The following is a 22,500-nucleotide window of genomic DNA, read 5'->3' as shown; positions in this document are numbered from 1 at the left end:
TTCAATCGAAGCAGTAGTGTATAGCAGTATCACAAGCTTAGCTTCTATTCTAAGGTCCCTTTTTTGTTAGAATTTTGCAGTATATATATATATATATATATATATATATATATATATATATATATATATATATATACATAAAAACATAAAATTAAAAAATTAATTTCTCCCCGTAACCGTTAATTTTAGCATTTTAAAACCTTCAGGGCAACACAAATTCTGTCATGACGTTCTTTCTTTACTCAAATATCTAAAAAAAAAATGATAAACTCCACCAAAAATTGGTTTCAACCATTAAACATTTCTTGTACCGATGTGCCGAGTCTTAAATCAGCACCAACATCTGCCACGACGCGCACATCCGGCAATTAAAAGCGTCCGTGTGGAAACGTAGCAAAAGTTCCGTTTGGTGTTCTGATGATTTACGTGATTTAAAACAGCGTAATTACTTTAAAACATTCACAAGGATATTTTGTCTAAATGCACTATGTTGAGTTTGGATTAATTTATAATAAACATACATTTGCAAAAAAACAATATTTTTGAACATGAACATGTTGATTAGAGTATTAAAGATGAGAAAAGTTATATGTGATTAATTACAAGTTAACTCATGACAATAATGCGATTAATCCCAATAAATATTTTCATAGATTGACAGCCCTAAAATATATATATATATATATATCCCCTTTTTTGTTAGAAATTTGTAGTAACTGTTTTTTAGTTACAAAACTTGTTACAAAAATGACAAAAAGGCTAGACTTTTTTTTATCACCAATTTTAAGCTAACATTTTCTAGCTACCAAGTTAAAGCTATCAATTGCAAGCTAAGACTTTCCAGCTATCAATTTTATGCTAACATTTTCTAGCTATAAATATCAAGCTAAGACTTTCTAGCTGTCAATTTTAAGCTAACATTTTCTAGCTACCAAGTTAAAGCTAACATTTTCTACCTGTCAATTTTAAGCTAACATTTTCTAGCTACCAAGTTAAAGCTATCAAGTGCAAGCTAAGACTTTCCAGATATCAATTTCAAGCTAACATTTTCTAGCTATCAATTTCAAGCTAACATTTTCTAGCTATCAAATTAAAGCTAACATTTTCTAGCTATCAATTTAAAGTTAACATTTTCTAGTTATCATGAATTTAAAGCTAACATTTTCTAGCTATCCATTCAAGCTAAGACTTTCTAGCTGTCAATTTTAAGCTAACACTTTCTAGCTACCAAGTTAAAGCTATCAAGTGCAAGCTAAGACTTTCCAGCTATCAATTTTAAGCTAACATTTTCTAGCTATCAATTTAAAGCTAACATTTTCTAGTTATCATGAATTTAAAGCTAACATTTTCTAGCTATCCATTCAAGCTAAGACTTTCTAGCTGTCAATTTTAAGCTAACATTTTCTAGCTACCAAGTTAAAGCTATCAAGTGCAAGCTAAGACTTTCCAGCTATCAATTTCAAGCTAACATTTTCTAGCCATCAATTTCAAGCTAACATTTTCTAGTTATCATCAATTTAAAGCTAACATTTTCTACCTGTCAATTTCAGGCTAACATTTTACAGCTATCAATTCCAAACTAACATTTTCTGCTATCAATTTCAAGCTAAAAATTTCTAGTTGTCAATTTGAAGGTAATATTTTCTAAAATTCAGCAAGAAATTTGTCACATTTGTCCCCTTAACCATCTTTAGAGCGCATATATATATATATATAATGTATATGTGTGCATTTTTAAGACTCGGTTTTACAAATTACAAAAGGCTAAAAAAAAACACTTTTTCTAGCTACTAATTTCTAGGGGGGAAAAAATCTGCAAAATAAATTCGTCCTGTTTTTCCCCCTTAATCATCTTTTAAGTAATAAAGCTAATCATTATCTATAATTGTCGAAGTTTTAACTTGACGTTTGTGAAATCGTTTCTCAGAGTATTCCTCTTTTGTTTTTCGGTGAAGCTTAGTGACTGCTCTGAGGAGTTTATCGGCCTGCCCTTATCTTCACATCACTGCTGCTCGCTCCGTTTGTTTTGACAACATTAACCCAGGTAGATAATGAACCCGTTTCACATGAGGGTACAGAGGACTCTGTTCTTCCACCAGGCCCAGCACAGGGCCTCCTCAGACCTCTGAAGAACAGTGATTAGTAGGGACCAGTGCTTTCAGACTTTCCAGAAACACTTTAATTTGAATATCATATTCCATATTTAGTCTCCATTTGCTGTTATAATAAGATCCACTCTTCTGGAGAGATGTTCCACTAGATGTTGTGCAGATTCTTCAGCTACAAGATTGTTGATAAAGTCAGGTACTGATGTAGGTGAGGTGAGGAGGTCTGAAGAACAGTCAGCATTCATATTCATCCCAAAGGTCTTCAATGACTCTATAGCTAAAGATCTTCCACTACCGTTAAAGCAGATCTTCATGGAGATAGCTTTGTGCACAGTGGTATTGTCATGCTGGAACAGGTGTGAGTCTCCTAGTTCAAGCAAAGGAAAAATTACATGGAACCACATCCAGAGACGTCATATACAATAAAGAGTCGCCGTGTTTGTGGTAGTAGATCAGAGAAGAACCACATCTGGTGGGAATGACGGGTGTCCCAATACTTTTGGCCTGTAGACTACAATGACTAAGAGTGGGGATTAGAAGAATAAAGTCGAGCTGTAATGTGGTGTGTGTTACAGGAACCATCCCTCTTTCTCCTGCTTTCTGTTCTCTCTATTCTTTCAACTCTTCTTTTATTAGGACTCTTTCTTTCTTTCTTTCTTTCTTTCTTTCTTTCTTTCTTTCTTTCTTTCTTTCTTTCTTACTGTGCATGTGTGTGTGTGTGTGTGTGTGTGTGTGTGTGTGTATGTCTGTATGTCTGTGTGTATGTGTGTGCATGTGTGCATGTGCATGTGTGCATGTGCATGTGTGCATGTGCATGTGTGTGTGTGTGTGTGTGTGTGTGTGTGTGTGTATTGATGTACTGATAATGTTTATTGTAACTCTTGCAGTGACCCGTACACCAGACTGTCCCTGTATGACCCTGTGACTGGAGAACTGATCAGCCTTCAAACCAAAACCATCAAAAAGGTGAAAGACTTCAAATTCACTCTTCACTTACTGTCTGTTGTTCTGCTGTTAATCTCTCTCTCTCTCTCTCTCTCTCTCTCTCTCTCTCTCTCTCTCTCTCTCGCTATCTCTCCGTCTTTCTCATGCTCTCAGACGCTGGATCCGAAGTGGAACGAGGAATTTTATTTCAGAGTAAGTAAAGCTTACTCTTAAACCCGCCCCCTCCCCAACACACACACACACACACACACACACACACACACACACACACACACACACACACACATCCTGGAGCTGTTCCTTAACGTCGTTCATCATTTTAACGAGTATATACATCACACTAGAAATTAATGATATAGTGTTATTACAATTCTAGCTGACGTTACTCGTGCTCAAAGGGGCGGGGCTATGCATGTTTCCACGGTAACTCTTCCTCTAGCTAGAATTTAAAACAACCTAATCTGGTCGGACGCCGTGGTATCGTATTGCAACATGTAACATTTCTGGGTAGCTTGTGTAGTATTTGGTAATCTCGCGGCTCAGTTTACACACAAACACACACACACACACACACACACACACACACACACACACACACACACAGTTCAGCTTTTGCAGCCATGTACTTATTCTTATCTCGCAGAACAGCTTTAGTGCTTTTGCCTATGAGTTGCCATCATACTCTTATCTCTTCACGTACACATGTACACACACACACACACACACACACAACACACACACACACTTGGCATAAAACAAACAGGGCTCGGTTAAATGTTAACCTGAACACTGTAGAGGCGTGTTAATGAGGCTCGAGAGTCGCGGCTGTTTTTTCGCCGGACCATTAGTCAGGTTATTGCTTATAATAATTCAATGTAATGACCACAAGTGACCACACACACACACACACACACACACACACACACATAATGAGGGGGGAGGGAGAGGATATGGGTATAAAAGGTATTTTTATGGTTTTTCAAAAGTTTTAAATTAGGGAAAAAAACAGGATCATTTCAGCAGGATGGAGTTCATGTTGCACGAGAGGAACCGAGGAACATGTCGAGCTCCTCGCTCCGATCACCTGCAGGGCCTTTATGGAACCAGAGCCCGTCCCACCTCCTGGCTCGTGTTCAATTAGGAATTGAGGCACAGAGGATGTGAGACAGTTAACAATGCCTCGCTAATTGTGACACTTCCCCAGTAACATGTGATTCTAACTATAGCTCGTATCCAAGAGTCGTGCGAAAGGCTCTCCGGGTTCAGGAAGTTTGGAGGATCTCATCATGCTGTAGAGCTTCATTGACCTATTGACCGATAGCTGAACAAATCTCCACAAGCACACTCCATTAATCTAGTGGAACATCTCAGAAGAAGAAGATCTTCATTATAAGAGCAAATGGAAAAACACACCAATATTATGCTCAGGTGTTCACATCGTGTCCGATGGAGTGGCGTGTTCCCGGTGTTGGTGTTGGTGTAGCGTACCGTGTGCTCCCAGCAGGGGACAGCAGTGTCTTTGGTGTCTTTATTTTACTGGGAAGAGGAAAAGGCTTCAGCATGTGAACCTGGAAATCACCTGATCTTTGAAACAAGGATCTCGGCTCTATCTTGGGATTGTACTACCTGTATTCCTCCGAGGTCCGGCTAGAGCATCATAGCTCCCGGAAATCAGGGTTTATTCATCAGATAGAACGAGATCGAGACTATCATCAGATAGATGTCATGAGAAACGAGATGAGTGTTTTTCCCCGGGTTGCCAGATATGCACATGTAGCATTAACGGGGTTCTAATTAGCTTGCTTAAGGTGAAGGTTCTTGTAAGGGGAAATTGCAGGTTCAGAAAGCGAGAGAGGTGGTGGTCAGGGAGAACGCTCCACAAACCCTCAGACAAACCCTCAAGAAACCTCCTTTCCTGGATCATGGGAGAAGGGGTGAGGGGGTGGGGGCAAAAGTCACGTCATAGGTGTAACATTTGAGGAAGTGAGTTGCAGGGAGAATTTTGGCCCAAAGCATTGATTCTTACACGAGATCGCTTGCGGTCGTCGCCACACGAATGAGTTCATTCGCCGCTAATTCACGAATTGTCGAATTCTGATTGGTCAGTAGGTTTATGTTTTCTCTCTAGCCACATAATCTGAGACAGTTAAAACAAAACATGTTTTTTTAAAGAAAATAAACAATTGCTGAATAAAATGTACGTGAGAATACAGTGAGACGATGTACAGTATATTCCCGCTGCTGCTACGTGAATATGACGCATCACAACACTACGGAGACCGAGGCGTGTCCTGAGAGTCACATAGAATACAGATTAACATGGCAGAGGTAGAGCTGTAACTTCCTGCACACACAACATGAAAAAACCTCTGGGATTATTAATTCAGAAGGCACTTAAGTAAATTGATGATTTGCTGTATGTCTGAACCAATCGCATTGAATCGCAATGTGTTGAATCGAATGGAAATCAAATAGCAATGTGGGGAATCGTATCGTTACCAAATTGGCCCCGTGAGCAAGGCCCTTAACCCCGGCGCTGCTCAGTTGTAGGAATAAAATAAATGTAAGAAAGAAAGAAAGAAAGAAAAGATCTATAAATATAAAGAGATGGATGGATGGAAAAGAGATTAATATATATTTAAAAAGGAAAAGAAAGAAAGAAAGAAAGAAAGAAAGAAAGAAAGAAAGAAAGAAAGAAAGAAAGAAAGAAAAGAACTATAGGTATAAACAGATGGATGGAAAAGAAGATTAATAGATATATAAAAAGGAGAAAAAGAAAGAAAGAAAGAAAGAAAGAAAGAAAGAAAGAAAGAAAGAAAGAAAGTCTATAAATATAAACAGATGGATGGAGAAGAAGATTGATAGATAAAAAAAAGAAAGAAAATATTAATAAATATAAAGAGAAAAAAAAGACACACAGGTATAAAAGATTGACATGCTATTTTTTTTTCCCCGTTTTTTTTTTTTTTTTACTTTTAATAAATTCACGGATTCCTCTCACGTTGTCATTACGGTGTTTTGTTAGTCGAATTTTGTGGAGAATAATGAATTGAATCCATTTTTGGAAAAAAAATCTATAACATAACGAAAAATGTGGAAAAATGTGGAATCACTGTATCTTGAAGTAATTGTGAAATAGTGCGCTACATGTCGGATGGCACTCGTGCTACATGTTCTCTAAAACAACGGGTCCTGGAGTCTCCCTGTCTTAGTACAGAGCTAAAACAGACTCGACACTGTCTGCTGGTGGACTTTACTGAGGATTATGAGTCACTGTCCATTTACAACACACACACACACACACACACACACTTTGTGAAAAGACACTACTGTTCTTGACTTGTGCAGCAACTGATTTGGATTGATCATCTGGTTATCTGACGTTTTAGTTTGACGCGTGCAGGTCACGTGATGTTCACGGCGTCTTCGATGTAAAGAGTCACTCAGTAACCTGTCACCTGAAATCTAATAAATATCTTTACACAATCTTTAGATCCACTACGAGGATCCTACACATCATCGTTCACACAGACTCTCATTAACACCTCATTAAAACCAGCTGTAACTGTAACATTGTGAGGGAACTGGAGTCAGAAGGTTGCAGCATGTGATCTACACACTGATCATCATCTAAATGTCTTTTATTTTAAATGCTGGTAAAAGATTAGCGAGTCCGTGTGATATAACTGAGGTCATGTGACCGTAGAGGCAGAGACTGATACTGTATAGTCAGTGTGTGTGTGTGTGTGTGTGTGTGTGTGTGTGTGTGTGTGTGTGTGTGTGTGTGTGTGTGTGTGGATTGTGTTCAGGAAAGATATAAAAATCAAATAGTGTTGTTAGGAATGTATTTATGTAAATGAGCTTCTGTGTGTGAGATCACTTTCATCAATACAACTGAGAGAGAGAAAATAACACAACACACAACACAAAACACAACACACAAAACATAACACACACCACACCACACACCACACAACGCAACACACACCACACAACACAACACACACCACAACACACCACAACACATAACACACACCACAACACAGAACACAACACACAGATGTTTGAGAAAGAAAGATCTATAAATATATAAAAGGATAGATAGATAGATAGATAGATAGATAGATAGATAGATAGATAGATAGATAGATAGATAGATAGATAGAAAGATGGAAAGATAGAAAGATAGAAAGATAGAAAAAGAGATGGGTGGATGGATGGATGCAAAAAAAGATTATAGATATTATAAGAAATAAAGTAATGATCTGTAAATATAATTCGAGGATGGATGGATGGATGGAAAAGAGATTAATATATATTTAAAAAGGAAAAGAAAGAAAGAAAGAAAGAAAGAAAGAAAGAAAGAAAGAAAGAAAGAAAGAAAGAAAGAAAGAAAAGAACTATAGGTATAAACAGATGGATGGAAAAGAAGATTAATAGATATATAAAAAGGAGAAAAAGAAAGAAAGAAAGAAAGAAAGAAAGAAAGAAAGAAAGAAAGAAAGAAAGAAAGAAAGAAAGAAAGAAAGAAAGAAAGAAAGAAAGAAAGAAAGAAAGAAAGAAAGAAAGATCTATAAATATAAAGAGATGGATGGATGGATGGATGGATGCAAAAAGATTATAGATATTATAAGAAATAAAGTAATGATCTGTAAATATAATTCGAGGGATGGATGGATGAATGAATGGATGGATGGATGGATGAATGAAACAAAGTAAGGTCTAGAGACCTTAAAGGTGAATTGATATTAAGAAAGAGAGAAATCCGCCTTTCTTTCTAAACGACAGAATAAAGTTCTGCGTTGAGGTCCGTCACTGAGAGCCGATTTGTGTCTCTGTTTCAGGTTCATCCCCGAAAACATCGTCTGCTGCTCGAAGTGTTCGATGAGAATCGTTTGGTGAGTGTGTTCTTTATTTACTCTTACTGGTGTGAAAGGTCAGAGTGTGTGTGTGTGTGTGTGTGTGTGTGTGTGTGTGTGTGTGTGTGTGTGTGTGTGTAAGACAGCAGATCGCAGTGTTTACGCTGAAACGTGTCGAGTTCGGCTCTAGAGCTCGGCGTATTGTTACCTTTGGGCTCGTGCCTGAATAACAGGAGTTCACCTGAGCTGTAATTTGCAGTGAATGGACAAGGAGCTGTTATTATAATCTGCAGGGACTGGAAACGAAATACACCCAGAGGGTGAAAGTAACACTGTAAAAAAGTCGGTGGAGTGTTACAGACTTTTTTTTGTGTGTTAAATCGCTTGTGAATGGTTTCCTCTGTAAATCACAGCAGAGGTCAAACAAACTGCTGAATAATACCACTAGTGTTCCATTTCACAAACAGCAGCACTCCTCCAAAAGTGTGTGTGTATGAGTGTGTATGAGTGTGTATGAGTGTGTATGAGTGTGTATGAGTGTGTGTGAGTGTGTGAGTGTGTGAGTGTGTGAGTGTGTGCGTGTGAGTGTGTGAGTGTGTGAGTGTGTGCGTGCATGAGAGAGGGAGAGTCCTGGCGAAAGGTTGCCAAATAGTAGAAAATGAAACTTATTGACCAAAGGCAGTGCATCATTATTGCTTATACACGTGTAAAAGAAACGTTTCTGCAACAAACCTGGAAACTTTTCCACAGGGTGAGGAGCAGAACCACATTCCAACACTGAGAATATTCTTCCAGGAGTTATAGCTACTAATAAATATTACTTAATATTAATTGCCCAGATTATGAGTTATTACTTAAAATCTAACAACCTAATCTAACTCCAAGTGACACAAAAACTTTTTACTTAAAATTACACAAAATGTATGAATTTATATTCATAATGACACAAAAACCTTGAGTTAATACTCAAAATTGCACTAAAACTATAAATCATTATTCCTAATGACACAGAAACTGAATCATTAGTCAAAAGTACACAAAAACTATAAATTATTACTTAAAATGATATAAAAACTATGAATTTTTATTCAAAATGAGACTAAATTTTTGACTTTTTACTAAAATGAAAAAAAGCTTTGACTTATTACTCAATTGACACAAAATCTTAAAAATAAAAATTAAATGACACTAACTCTTTGAATTTCTACTTAAAGTAAAAAAAAACTTACTACTTTAATACTCAAAATTACCTAAAAACATGCACAAAAACAATATCACTCAAAGTTAAAACGAAGTCGGGGAATTCATAGAAATCACACTAAAACCGCAAATTGTTATTGAAAATGACACAGAAACTTAATTTACAGTCAAAATTGCACAAAAACTATGAATTAGTACTCAAAATGACAAAAAACGTTGACTTATTACTCGATTTGACAAAAAAATCTTTGAATTTTTATTCATAATGACCTTAAATCTTTGAATTTCTACTTAAAATGTTCAAAAAAGATTTATTACACAAAATGACACAAAATATATCGATTTTCCTAAAATGTCACAAGAACAATCACTTGAAATTACAAAGAAGTCGAGTTATCTAAAAACGCACTAAAACCATGAATTATAATTGAAAATTGCACAGAAAATTAATTTGAACTCAAAATAACACAAAACTTTATTTTTTGTCAAAATTGCACAGAAACTGAATTTTAAAATACACAAACTACAGAGTCAGAATTGACTGTAATGACTAAGATGTACAGATGTTCTTAATAAAAACAGTCATGGTGTATTATTCATGAATGAATTAGGAAATATTCAGTCCTTAAACAAAAAAACAAAAAAAAACCCACATTTGACTCTGAAGAGACAAAACACTGAGAACCTGAGCAGTAATACACATCAATCTGGTGCAGGCTTTGAGGGAATCAGGTTTATCTTCAGGGTAGAATGTAGATAATAATGAAGTACATTTTATAGACTCGTGGTGTTTATGATCTCAGCCACAAGGTTAGTAAAGTCAGGTACTGATGTGGGTGAGAAGGTGAGGAGGCCTGGGGTGGAGTCAGCGTTCACATTCTTCATGTTCAGTAGGGTTGGAGCTCTACAGCAGGAGATCTTTCACTCCAACCAATATAAAAAAAAAGCATATCGTTTAATTGAAGAGAAAATGTCATACTACTATTTATATATATAATAAAATAGAAATTTGTATGAGAAGCCTTATTAGTAACTTGTATAAATCTCTTATTCACTCTATTAAAGCACTCCCTCGACTATTGTTCCTCTCAGTATAATGCTCAGAGGGACTGTTTACTGACTTGGAAGGTCTGGAATAACTCTTCTGCGTACAATTGTATCTGATTGATGGTGGCGAAATGGCATTGACAGATGAACAGGCTTAAAGGCCATCACTGGCTGCCACGGGATAGCTCGAATGACAAGCAAAGTGGCACAAGCCCATGCGAGTAAAGAGGGCTCTTTAGATCCTCTTCAACACATTAACCTTAATATGGAGCAAAGAACACGTTCGATCCGAAGTTCACACAAAGTTCAGGTTTTTTCTTCTGTTTATGTTTTAGTCTACAGTATGCCATGAATCAGGCAGTGTGTTTGTAAACCATTTGCAGTGCATAGAATCCCACTGCCGGCTTCTTAAACATTTCCACAAGCCCGGCAGTTAGGAAACCTGATCCGAAGTTTGATACAGAATTAAGTCCGAAACCCATTCTGCTTTATTTGCTGTAATTTAACTCCACCAGTGGTAAAAATATGAGCACACAGCAGCTCTGGGGGAATCAGAGCTTGGCACAGAGGCAGGCAAGTTACAGCTCGCTCTCTCTTTCAAATAGTCAGGCACAGAAGCCTGTTGTTTTTGCAGCATGCTGACCAGAAGCTGGGTGTTTGCTTTTCCTTTTTTTTTTAAAGGGGTGGGGGCAAGGCCATTGGCTCTGGGTAGGTTTTTTTGCAAAATTGCAAAGGTGCAGTTAAAGCAGGATTGAGCTCTGACTGTTTTGCAGAAAGGAGGGGGTACTTACTGGGTATTCGTGCCTGCTCGGAGCGGTTGCCTCTGAGAAACTCCAAGCTGGAATTTATTTCAGCTCCTTAAAGAGATCGACCACCGAGGAGTTTAGCTGTAACGCTTTGGAGCGCTATAGGTTCCTCCATGCAGCACATTTGACCTGCACTGGCCATTAGCATTGGAGGAACCTCAAGAGGAATGCAACTTGTCACTGGAGCTATTTTGGCTATGTGCAACCGTTTTGTAATCACAGTTTGGGACTCAGAACAGTTGTGTTGTTCGTCTTGTGATTATTCTTTTTTATAAGTTTTTTTTTTATTGCAATTAGCAATTTTTTTTTTCCACAATGCATGTTTGGGATTAGGGGGTCAAGCTGAATGGCACGCCGCCTGCGCCTGCATTTTGCTTCGAGGAGAAGCAACACTGATCCTCTGTCTGAAAGCTGCAGCCATGAGGTAGAGGACGGGCTTGGGACACCTGCTCGGAGCCCTGCAGAGCCCCTGCCTCACCCCAACTCATTTCATATGAAAGTGACTCCGGGGCAGTTGGCTCTCGGTCTGCCGCCTCTGTCACCAGACTATGGTAGTCTGCAACGCCATACCACTGTATTTGTGCCCAAGGTGAACAGCAGCGGCGGAAACAGGAAGAGCACGCTGCAGATTTCCTTGCAGTCTTCAAACAGGCAAAATTTGGATGGAGAATGTTGCAGCGTTGGAGGAGAGGAACCCGATTCTGGGATTGGTGACGGAAGTGCTGGAGGCAGCTCTGACGGAGGATCGTGCAGCAGCAGCATGGCCAGCGATGTGGGCTACTGCAGCAGCAACAGCATATTCGATCCGGATGTCACTGAGCGCAAGATAGCCCATGAAAAAGGCACATGTCTTCGGAGGACCAAGGCTCCGTTGCGTCGCTGCTCCTCGTTGGTCATTTTTCCACATAGTCCCTGCACCACACCACCGGCTTCACCCATTAGTCCAGTGGCGACTCCTTTGCTTCCACTGTCTGCCCGTGGGCCTTTTCAGACCTCACACCAGCTGCAGCTGTCCCCAACAGATGCATCTCCGGACGAGCCCAAGATCTCGGTTGCCTCGGCGGTGAACGGCGTGAGACTTTCCAAGAGCAGCTGTCAGCCAGAGGTTCGGGATGCCAAGCCTATCCTGCATTTTAGCATTTCAACTGACTCGACGATAAGATCTGAACAATCTGAGAGGCACTCCAGTGTCCTGGCACACTCCGCAACCCAGCCCCCGCTTCCACCTGGTAAAGGAAGCGCGGCAAGAACTGTGGTCAACTTTGACTGCTCTAAATCCTCGGACAAGCCCGAGGAGGCAAATGCTAAACTGTGTCGTAGCACCTCAGCCTGCCTGCTTCCGACGGGGAAGTTAGCGACAGAGAAAAGACACCACACATGTCCGACAATGGGTAAATCGCAGGAAATTGCTTTTCACCCGGGCTTGCAGAGGAGCATTTCCCTCGAGGTGCCTTACTTGAACTCTGGAATATCATGTCATATGTCAAACGCAAAGCAGCTCAGCTGCTCGAACGGAGCGGCACATGTGCATATACACGTGTCTCGGGGGAATGGCGTAAAAACGCTGGATTCGACAAAGTACACCAGCGCCAGTGATAAAAACGAAGAGACTCTTATAAACTCTGGGGTAAGCATTATGATCCTTCGGGGGGGCTCGGTTAATGAAAGAAAGAAAATACATGACAAAAGATAATTTTTTTCCTATAATTATGGAATAGATTGTTGAAAAGATTTGTGTTAACCTTTTAAAAAATTATAAGTTTAGTGTCTGTTATTGCTAGGAATGATGGTAGATCTTGATGCCTCGGTTCCTCCTTGGGTTCCATGGGTTCAGTAAAAAATAGCAGCTCATTTTTATTTTTAATATTTGTTGCTTATATGACGTGAGTTAACTTTACAACACCGGATCGTTTACATGCTTCTATTTATAGCGTATAACTTATAGGCAAATAGATGGATTTTATATACGGAATGATTTCTTGGAACAAAAAAAAGCCTTTAATAGCAATTTGAAGCCATTGTCTAATAGACATGTTATAGGAAATAGTTTGCTTGTAAACCGTCACTTCGGTGAACTCAACCTGAGTGTGATTGTTCAGATTTCAGCCCTGTACGATCATGGGGTTGATCTATCCCTCAGGTCTGGCACTAATGTTTCTTGGAAATCATTCACACAACACTTCCAGAAGCACTTGTTCAAAAATTCAAAGTAGTTGTGTGTTTGCGGACACACAACCCCTGAGTGTGTGGTCGTGGGGGTGTGTTTGTATACAAATATGGTCGGGTAGGGGGTCCCTCCATTTTTATTATTCTATTAGCACTATGAGAAATCCTTTTAACTGTTTACCTTGTGGCTAAATTTAGCGGACAGCTGATAGGGCCTTCTGCAGGAGGATAAATATGGAGCTGCCTGTCTCCAGATTGTCTGGCCTCGGCACTGAAATGCACCAGCGCCAGCGACTCAAATTTAACGATGTGATCTGAGCGGAGTGCACATGGCTCGAAGTCAGCTGCTGGGGTCCGGGAGGGGTGTGTTGGGGCTGACTGGGTATTTCTAGGCTCTGATGCGCCTCACGTCCCTATTTTGAGTCTCGAATACATCTCTATTATTAAGAATATCGGGCTTTTTTCAGTCCATGACTCCCTGCATTAAGACTGTATAACAGTTCATACTGTGTGGATTTGTACGCTTTTTTAACATTTATTTATTCTGCAGTATAGTGGACGAAGGTTGGTGGACACCCGACTATAAAATTGACTGGCTTTGTGCACATTGTCACGCTGGAACAGGTTTGGGTTTCGTAGTTTAAGTGAAGGAAAAATTTCAAAGATATTATTTCTAATATAATTGTGTGCCTTCAACTTAGTGATAACAGTTTGGGGGAAGATCAGGTGTGCAAGTGCTTTTACCATATAGTGTTTTTCTAGAATACTATTATCTGATGGTTGGTTGGATCTTTATCAGGAACATATCTTGAAGTATGTACTAAGTATGTACACTTATCAGGCATAACATTATGACCACCTTCCTAATATTGTGTTGGTCCCATTTTACATGAACTTCTTCAGCAGTCTGAGCTCCAGGAGCTCATCTGTTGTATCAGACCACACGGACCAGCCTTCACTCCTCACTTTCATCAAGAATCCTCGGCTGCCCATGACCCTGTCGCCTTGGAGCACTTTTGATAGATTCTGACCACTGCAGACCAGGAACACCACACAAGAGCTGCAGTTTTTCACAATTTGTCAAACTCGCTCAAATCCTTACGCTCGCCCTTTTTTCCTGCTCCTTAAATCAACTTTGAGGACGAAATGTTCACTTATTGTCTAATAAATAAATCCAACCACTAACAGCTGCCATGATGACGAGATCATCAGTGTTTTTCACTTCACCGCTCAGAATGTTATAATGTCAGAATGTTATGTCTTGGTCGGATTGGTGTATGTATATATTTATTTAGCACAGAAAAGAACACTCAATGCTGGATCATTATAGAAAAAGAATCAGAAATGGGGGCAGTGGTGGATTAGTGGTTAACCCAGACGCTGGGTTAGTGATCGGAAGGTCGGGGGTTCAAGCTCCAGCATCGCCAAACTGCCACTCTTGGACATTTGAGCGAGGCCCTTAACCCTTACCTTTACATTAAATCACATGTAATGTAATAATATATGAATGCTTGGCCCTACATAGACTGTAAATCCACCAATGATCCTCTGAAAGAAATGAGAAAGGTTAAAGAAGTTGAATTGCTTTGAAGTCACATGGGGTTCCCCAGACAAGAACAGCAGTAGGTCGAGGCTTAGCTCTGTATGCAAAGAATGACGTTCCCATAAACAGTAGATTTAAGACATGACGACACGTTGCAGCACATTAATGCTTCTAATTACTGCTGAGGTTTTATGGCTGGGACTCCTCGTCCATACAAAGGAACGCACTCCAGGAAAACTCAGACGCGTTACCCTCGATACCGTACGCATTCTCTTCAAGGTCATTCGGCGGGAGTTTCCTTCTCACCGCCATACACTTTCCCGATAGGCCAAGGGCAGTCCGTGCGATGTAAATAGGTAGCAGATGTGTGTGTGTAAATTTCAACCTTCTCCGAGTTTGTTTTTCCGCTGTCGTCGCCGCGTTGCCAACGATTTGACTTGTCACTCAAGCTGGAAGCGATTCTCTGATGTCTGCCACTGATGGCGGCTGCGAACGAGAAAGCTTTGAATCACAACATGCCACCTCGCAGTCTTAACAGGCCCTCAAAGAAAAAAAATGAGGCGCGTGCGCCAAAACGCCAGCTGCACCACTAACCCGGTTGAAACTAGTGTGGTTGGAAAAGGGCAAACCGCAGGGCTGGGTTTTAAAAATGGCAAATTATATCCTGTGTAGGGCGATTAAAAGATTTTCGCACTTGCTTGCCGTTAGGTTTGTTAATAAAGTAAAACGAATTTCAGGTTTAGGATTCAGAATGTTTTACAATACATTTATTTGTGCCGTGGCTTGTTTGATTGACAGTGGGTTGTAATCAACATGGAACGGGGCTCTTAGTCTGCTTCAACGACCGTCGTATTGCAGTCAACTCATGGGCAGGAAGTGAGTCAATCATATAATCAGTTTTGTAGGTTTTAGATGCTAAACTGAGCCAAAGCTTGGAGATGTAGCGCTACAGTAATACCGTTCATATTGCTGCTATGAATCGACAGGGAAAAAGAAAATAAACGCTTGAGCTGTATTTTAAATTGCTGCCTCGTTCACTAAACCCCTATAGAAGTTGAGTTCACAATATGGCAATGAATATAAATGAGCAAACTGGTACACTGACATTGCATTTACATTTACGGTATTTAGCAGACGCCTTTATCCAGAGCGATGTACAAAAGTATGTAACATAACATAAGGTTGCGGGTCCCATCATCCTAAAACTCTGTTGGGAACAATTATAGCACCATTATTATTATTTTATATATATCATATTATTTATTTATTAAAGAATATTATTATTATTTATTTATTTTATGCATATCCCAGTGTCGCAGTGGTCTAATGGATGAAGCACTGGAATCCTAAGCCAGGGATTGTGGGTTTAAGTCCCATCAGGGAATCGTACAGCAGAAGCATGCCGGTCCCTAACCCTGAGGTTGATGGATCGAAACCATTCTCTGCTAAGTGTAGGCTACTTTAAGGGGAAGTGGTTAAGACTCTGGATTACTGCTCGGAAGGTCGGTGGTTTAAGCCTCATTATCGCCAAGCTTCCACTCTTGGGTTCTAAAGCAAGGCCCTTAACCCTCAATAAATATATACATAATTAATAATTCATTAAACATAATTCATTCCTTTATCCATCCATCCTTTCATGGTTTAATGAATAGTAAGCTGAGTGGATGGATGGATGGATGGATGGATGGATGGATGGATGGATGGATTAATGAATGGTAAGTTGGATGGATGGATGGATGGATGGATGGATGGAGAAATTAATTACGAATGCCCTAATTAATAGTAAGCTGGGTGGATGGATGGATGGATGGATGGACGGACGGATGGATGGATGGATGGATTATAAATGGCCTAATGAATAGTAAGCTGGATGGATGGAGGAATGGGTATAAACGAGTGAACTAATATAAGGAATGGGGCTCTTTTGTTAGAATTCAAAAATGCTTTTCCATATACAGCACTATAGAGGAGATTGGGTTTAGTTTCAGACATATGACTCATATTTTATTATATAATCTTTTTTTTTTTTATTGAGTTTTTTTGCTCACTTTTTTGTAAGCTGGAACAGAATGGAACAGGTCATGAACCTTATTTACTCTGGTGGCCTGGAAGCAATGTTCTTACCATATCCCATGATTCAAAGCTTTCTATATCAGATAACATCAGAGTGTTTCCAGCTTGACCGATAAGCCCAATGAACCCCGACGCAGCTCCGGAGAATATCCTGGAGGGTCTGAGTGCTGCATTGGTTCAAATGCTCTAAAGGATAATGTTCGTGCCTCTCGCTGTAGCCCGAGAGGCGGCGGATGAAAATCGAGTTCCTTAATGATCAAAAGTGGGTTCGATTCAAGCACACAGCATAGAGCTTGAGCTTCAAAGATTTGGCATTGCTTGACTTTTTCCCCTGGTGTTTCACTAACGCAAGCCAGGCTGAACCGCTCCGGATAATTACGCCGAACATTTTTCCACTGCTGTTATTGCTCACCGCGTCTGAAAAGGTGGCCGATAAAGCACTCGTGCTCTCTGTAAAATAGCCGAAGCGATGACAGAGTCGTGTAGAAGGCTCAGAAGAGGGCAGACATTCTGAATTTGTGAGATCGTATTTCCCACTGATGTTACGATTGATACATTTTCAAAGGGATACATTTTAAACACTTTCATGCGAACACACTTGTCTGTGTGGGACCAGTGAAGAAGTGGACTGCATTTCCTACTGTATTGTTCTGATAGTGTATTTAATGATATATTCTTGTTTGGATAGATGGAATGATGGGTAGATGGATGGACTTGTAGGTGTACGAATGGATGAACAGCTAAATTAAAGATGGATGGCTGGAAGGATAAATAGCTTGTTGGTGGGATGGATGAATGGCCAGCTGTGTGGAAAGTTGCATGATGGATGGATGGATGGATGGATGGATGGATGGATGGGTGGATGGGTGGATGGATGGATGGATGGCTCAGTGGATTAGCAGATAGGTGAGTGGATGGATTGATCATTGGATTGATGGATAGAAGGTCTGTTGGTTGGTGAAGGATGGGCTGATGGATAAACTGATGGATGGCTTTGTGGATAGATTGATAAATAAATAAGTGAACTGATAATTGGCCTAATTGATGGGCAGTTGTGTGTATAGATGGATGGATGGATGGATGGATGGATGGATGGCCCAATAAATGGTAATATGAGTGAATAGATTGATGAATAGATGGATGGATTATGGATTGATGGATAGATGGATGGATGAATGGCCCAATAAATGTTAAGATGAGTGTATAGGTTGAAAAATTGATGGATGGATGGCCCAATAAATGGTAATCTGAGTGGATAGATTGATGGATGGATGGATGGATGGATGGATCGATGGATGGATGGATGGATGGATGGATCAATGGATGGATTATGGATGGACGGATGGAGGTATGAGTAATCCAGATGCCACCCAAGTCACAAGCATATAAATGATGGTGTTCATGAATAATTAAGACACACCCATTTTATTTAGAGAACTGTGGTGTTGTAAAATGCTCTGTTGGTTTTGAAGTGTTTGACTCGTCATTACACTCTGATAACGAGTGTGTGTTATATCATCGAATAATGATGACTTTTGTGAAAAACACAATTTGGCTTCATTAAGGACCCTGAACTCTAATGTGGTTTAAATGAGTGTTTTGCGGAGCAGCTGTGTTTATAAGCTCTCTGCTTGTTCTCATTCGAGTTATTCTCGTCTCAGAGCTGAAAAATGTGACTCAGATCTGCTTGAGAGAGAGAGAGAGCTGAACACACTGCATTCCTGTTGCTTTGTGGTTTAGGACCCTAATTTTGAGCAAATGTGTGCCTGCTGTGAAAAAAAAAAGACACGTTGAGAGCAAAAAGTACAAAACCACGTCTTCAGTTAAGGCTGTGGCTCGTGCTGCAGAAATATGTTTATTAGTGTGTTTGTGTTTGTGTGTTTTCACTGGGGAAGTGGAGGGAGAGGAGTGTGTTTGCACTGATTTAACATTCATTATTGCTGACCTGTTGAGATGTTTATGCGGGTCAGCAGCTGGAAAATAAAAATTTCGAAACTGGATATTATTTGTTCCAAAAACAGGCGGCTCAGGTTTCTGCATGTGCTCTGCTCTGAAAAACTATTTTATTATTAATTTTCTTTTGGCTTTTGCATATTTTCCCAGTAAATTTATTCACAGTAAGACTCGTAAGGAATTTCCACCAGGACAGATTTAAACTCGGCATACGTGTCCTGCAGCCAGGACTTTTTCTCACCTCTCCTTTCCTCGTGTCTCTCCATCTGAGGTGAAATGTGTCGCACATCACGATGCATGATGAAAAATCTCAACAGTTTTAGCTTTTTCTGTAGGTCATGAATTATGATGGACACAAAGGCCACGCCTCCATCAGTGAGACTAACAGACACAGAGGCCATGCCTCCTTCAGTAAGACGGACAGACACAGGGGCCACGCCTCCTTCAGTGAGACTGACAGAAACAGGGGCCACGCCTCCTTCAGTAAGACTGACAGGCACAGAGGCCAAGCTTTCTTCAGTAAGACTGACAGACACAGGGGCCACGCCTCCTTCAGTAAGGCTGACAGGCACAGAGGCCACACTTCCTTCAGTAAGACTGACAGAAACAGGGGCCACGCCTCCTTCAGTGAGATTGACAGAAACAGGGGCCACTCCTCCTTCAGTAAGACTGACAGACACCAAGACCACGCCCCTTTAGTAAATGACAATCACAGAGACCACGCCTTCTTTATTGGGACTGACAGACTGAGGTCTTACCTTCTTTATTGAGACTGACAGACTGAGGCCACGCCTTCTTTATTGAGACTGACAGACTGAGGCCACACCTCCTTCAATGTAGCATTTGCTGTGTAACAGTTGCATTATGGTAAAGCCCGCCGCAGCAGAAGTGTGTGTGAAGCCATCCGGCTGAGCAAGCACGAAACCCCATACACACTGTGTGTGTGTGTGTGTGTGTGTGTGTGTGTGTGTGTGTGTGTGTGTGTGTGTGTGTGTGTGTGTGTGAGAGAGCATTTTCACATTTATTTCAGGTTTTAATAAATGAGTGAAATTTCAGAAGCAGGACTTTTCGGGTTGTTCTAGGAACAGTTTCAGTTCTGGAGAGTTTCAGCACTGACGTGTCACAGAAACAGTACAGGGCCGAGTGTCATTTTACTGCGTCATAACTATTAACCTCTTTCTCTCTCTTTTTCTCTCTCCCTCTCTCTTTCCTCTCCCTCTCTCTCTCTCTTCCCCTCTTAGACGCGTGATGACTTCCTGGGTCAGGTGGACGTTCCTCTGCATCAGATCCCAGTGAGTGATTGATACTCCCCTTTTTTTAAAATCTGCGACATCACGTGACCTCACGCGTGTGTGTGTGTGCATTAGCGGCTGCAGTGTGACGCCACATGTTGTTTAGCGGTGTATTTATAGGCGTTAAAGCCCTTATTTAGCCCAACGTCACGGCCCCAAGCTGGCTGTTGATGCTGTAAATGGGAAAATCTGCTGAGTGTGTGGCCGTCATCATGGTCCCGCTCATAAATATTTACACCAGCAGGCTTCTCATTTATAGATTTCTCTGTATTCGCACTCCATGATGGTTTTGTTGTTGTTCTTGTTCCAGACAGAAGCTCTGGGCAGCGAGAGACCGTACACATTTAAAGACTTTCTGCTCCATCCAAGAAGGTTTTTTCTATCATCATCCTTCTGTTTCTTTTATTCATTCTGGGGTTTAGGAGTCATTAATTTTGCATTACCTCCTCGTTATGTCACTTCCTGTTCCCCAGATTCGAATGGTCCTTCTTTAATCGTGCTTTATTGTTCATGCAGCCACAAGTCCAGAGTGAAAGGTCACCTGAGGTTAAAGATGACCTACCTGCCCAAGAACAACGGTTCAGAGGAGGAGCAGACGGAGCAGGTTGAGGAAGTGGACGTAAGCTGATACGCATATTTCCTTGATTTCATTGATTTTGCGTCTTGGTGGTTCAGAAGTTAAGGCTCTGGGTTACTAATCTGAAGGTGAGGGCTTCGAGACCTGGTAGACCTGGGGAGTGGGGTTAAGTGGAACAAACTTAACACAAAAACACACAAGAACTGGACAATGAATGACTAGAAGAACGTTCTGTGGACAGATGAGTCAACTTTTGTGTAAGATGGAGAACAGGAGAGAAGATGTGAGAGAAGATGTGATCGCACCACCTCACCCCCACAGTCACACATGGAGGTGGAAGCTAGAATCCCAAACCAACATGGCTACCATTCCATACTTCCATCTGGACTGTGGAAAACAGTGGTCTGGAGTGTGTATCGTGGAAACCACCTGCCCAGTCACTGCACCTGCTCTGGAAATGAACTCGATCGTAATAGATGATGTTCTTCAACTAGTGAAGAACATCTTTGACAGGTTTCACAAGCAAAGTATTTCTGCTGAATGTTTGGAGAAATGAACTGAATGTTCTTCATGCTAAGGGAGGATTTTTCACAGAAAATAATTTCTGGACACCATAATCTCTTTCTTTCATGTTGTCCAGTAAACAGATGTCCCAAGTTTCCACGTCAGCGTAGTCCGACTCGAGCGAAAGGTTTCTGAGAAAGCGTGAAATTGTTCCGCGTACACGCCGACTCCCGCGTTTCGACGCGCCGGCCACCATTCCTGTGAGTCTGGAGTTATATTTGCCTCGTGGCCTCGGGGGAGGATCCATACGACCCCGCTGGCCTTCTACACCTCACCCAGAGTGAAATCTGCACGGCTGACCACAAAATCATACGCGACGCCCATCCTGAGATAGAAATAGCACGTCGCTGTCATTGTCCATCACACTCCCTGCTCTCGGGACAAAGTATTGGGACACCTGACTTTTCCGCCCTGATATTGCAAAGTCATTGTCATTGCTGGAGCATGACATTTTCTCTTCACTTTAACTAGGAGACCCAAAACCTGCTCCATGAAGATCTGCTTTACATGAGTTGTAGTGGAGGATCTTCTGCTACAGAGCTCTAAACCCTATTCTACACCCCCAACAGAACCAAACTGGCAGAAATAAATTCAAAATCGCGGGTCGGAACCATGAGAAAAAGTCGGAAGTGCATTGTGGGTATATTATGTATAGTATCGGTATTAAGCACAAAAACATTTTGCTGTGGTTCATTATGGGATTTTTTTTGTGCAGCTGATGTATGTTCCGTCGATCTTAACGTTCCAGATGTGTCCAGCTGTCCATCTTCAGCTATGTCAGTAAGATTGTTTGCGTAGCAAGTGTAATTCACTGATCGGAGGTTTTGTCTTGCAGCCCGGGTGGGAGTTCCTGGAGAGTCAGGACGTGTGCGGGCCGTGCCAACCTCACCAGCTGCCCACGCTGCCCCCTGGCTGGGAGGAGAGGCAGGACAACCTCGGGAGAACCTACTACGTCAACCACGAGAACCGAACCACACAGTGGCACAGACCCACTATACAGTAATTACACTGATCTACACTTTACCGAAACAAACACTGTGATTAATGTTACATCTTCATCCTTTAATACAGAACCTGTGTAAAGTGGGCTTTATGGAATACTTCGCTGTGCCTCTTGTAAAACCTGCCAAAGATGTTCTTCACTATATACCTAATATATATATATATATATATATATATATATATATATATACACCTAATTTTTATATATAAAATAAAGTAAAACAAAAAAATTAACGTATGTCTAAAAATTAAATTAGAAACAACATGAAACTTAAATAACCTTTAAAAAAAGATATTATAATTTTTTATTTATACTGTATCCAATTGTTAATCGTTATTAGAATTGTTAGGCTAATGTGGTATGG

General features: G+C 40.6%; 1 protein-coding gene across 3 annotated transcripts in view; it reads left to right on the top strand.

Moving 5' to 3' along the window:
- The window catches only part of nedd4a (NEDD4 E3 ubiquitin protein ligase a), a 42,752-nt gene that overhangs the window by 8,417 nt on the left and 11,835 nt on the right, over positions 1-22,500 (top strand). Inside the window, exons 3-9 of one of the 3 annotated variants that reach the window (XM_046864324.1) lie at positions 2,996-3,074; positions 3,207-3,245; positions 7,898-7,951; positions 19,942-19,992; positions 20,303-20,364; positions 20,509-20,611; positions 21,969-22,132. In XM_046864324.1, coding sequence (XP_046720280.1) covers positions 2,996-3,074; positions 3,207-3,245; positions 7,898-7,951; positions 19,942-19,992; positions 20,303-20,364; positions 20,509-20,611; positions 21,969-22,132 — 552 coding nt within the window. Of the gene's footprint in view, positions 1-2,995; positions 3,075-3,206; positions 3,246-7,897; positions 7,952-10,910; positions 12,593-19,941; positions 19,993-20,302; positions 20,365-20,508; positions 20,612-21,968; positions 22,133-22,500 lie in introns of those variants that run through there. The other 2 variants (XM_046864323.1, XM_046864322.1) reach the window with 2 other exon arrangements.

The sequence above is a fragment of the Silurus meridionalis genome, chromosome 13 (genome assembly GCF_014805685.1).
Source record: "Silurus meridionalis isolate SWU-2019-XX chromosome 13, ASM1480568v1, whole genome shotgun sequence".
NCBI lineage: Eukaryota > Metazoa > Chordata > Actinopteri > Siluriformes > Siluridae > Silurus > Silurus meridionalis.
This window is presented reverse-complemented; position numbering and strand designations above follow the sequence as displayed.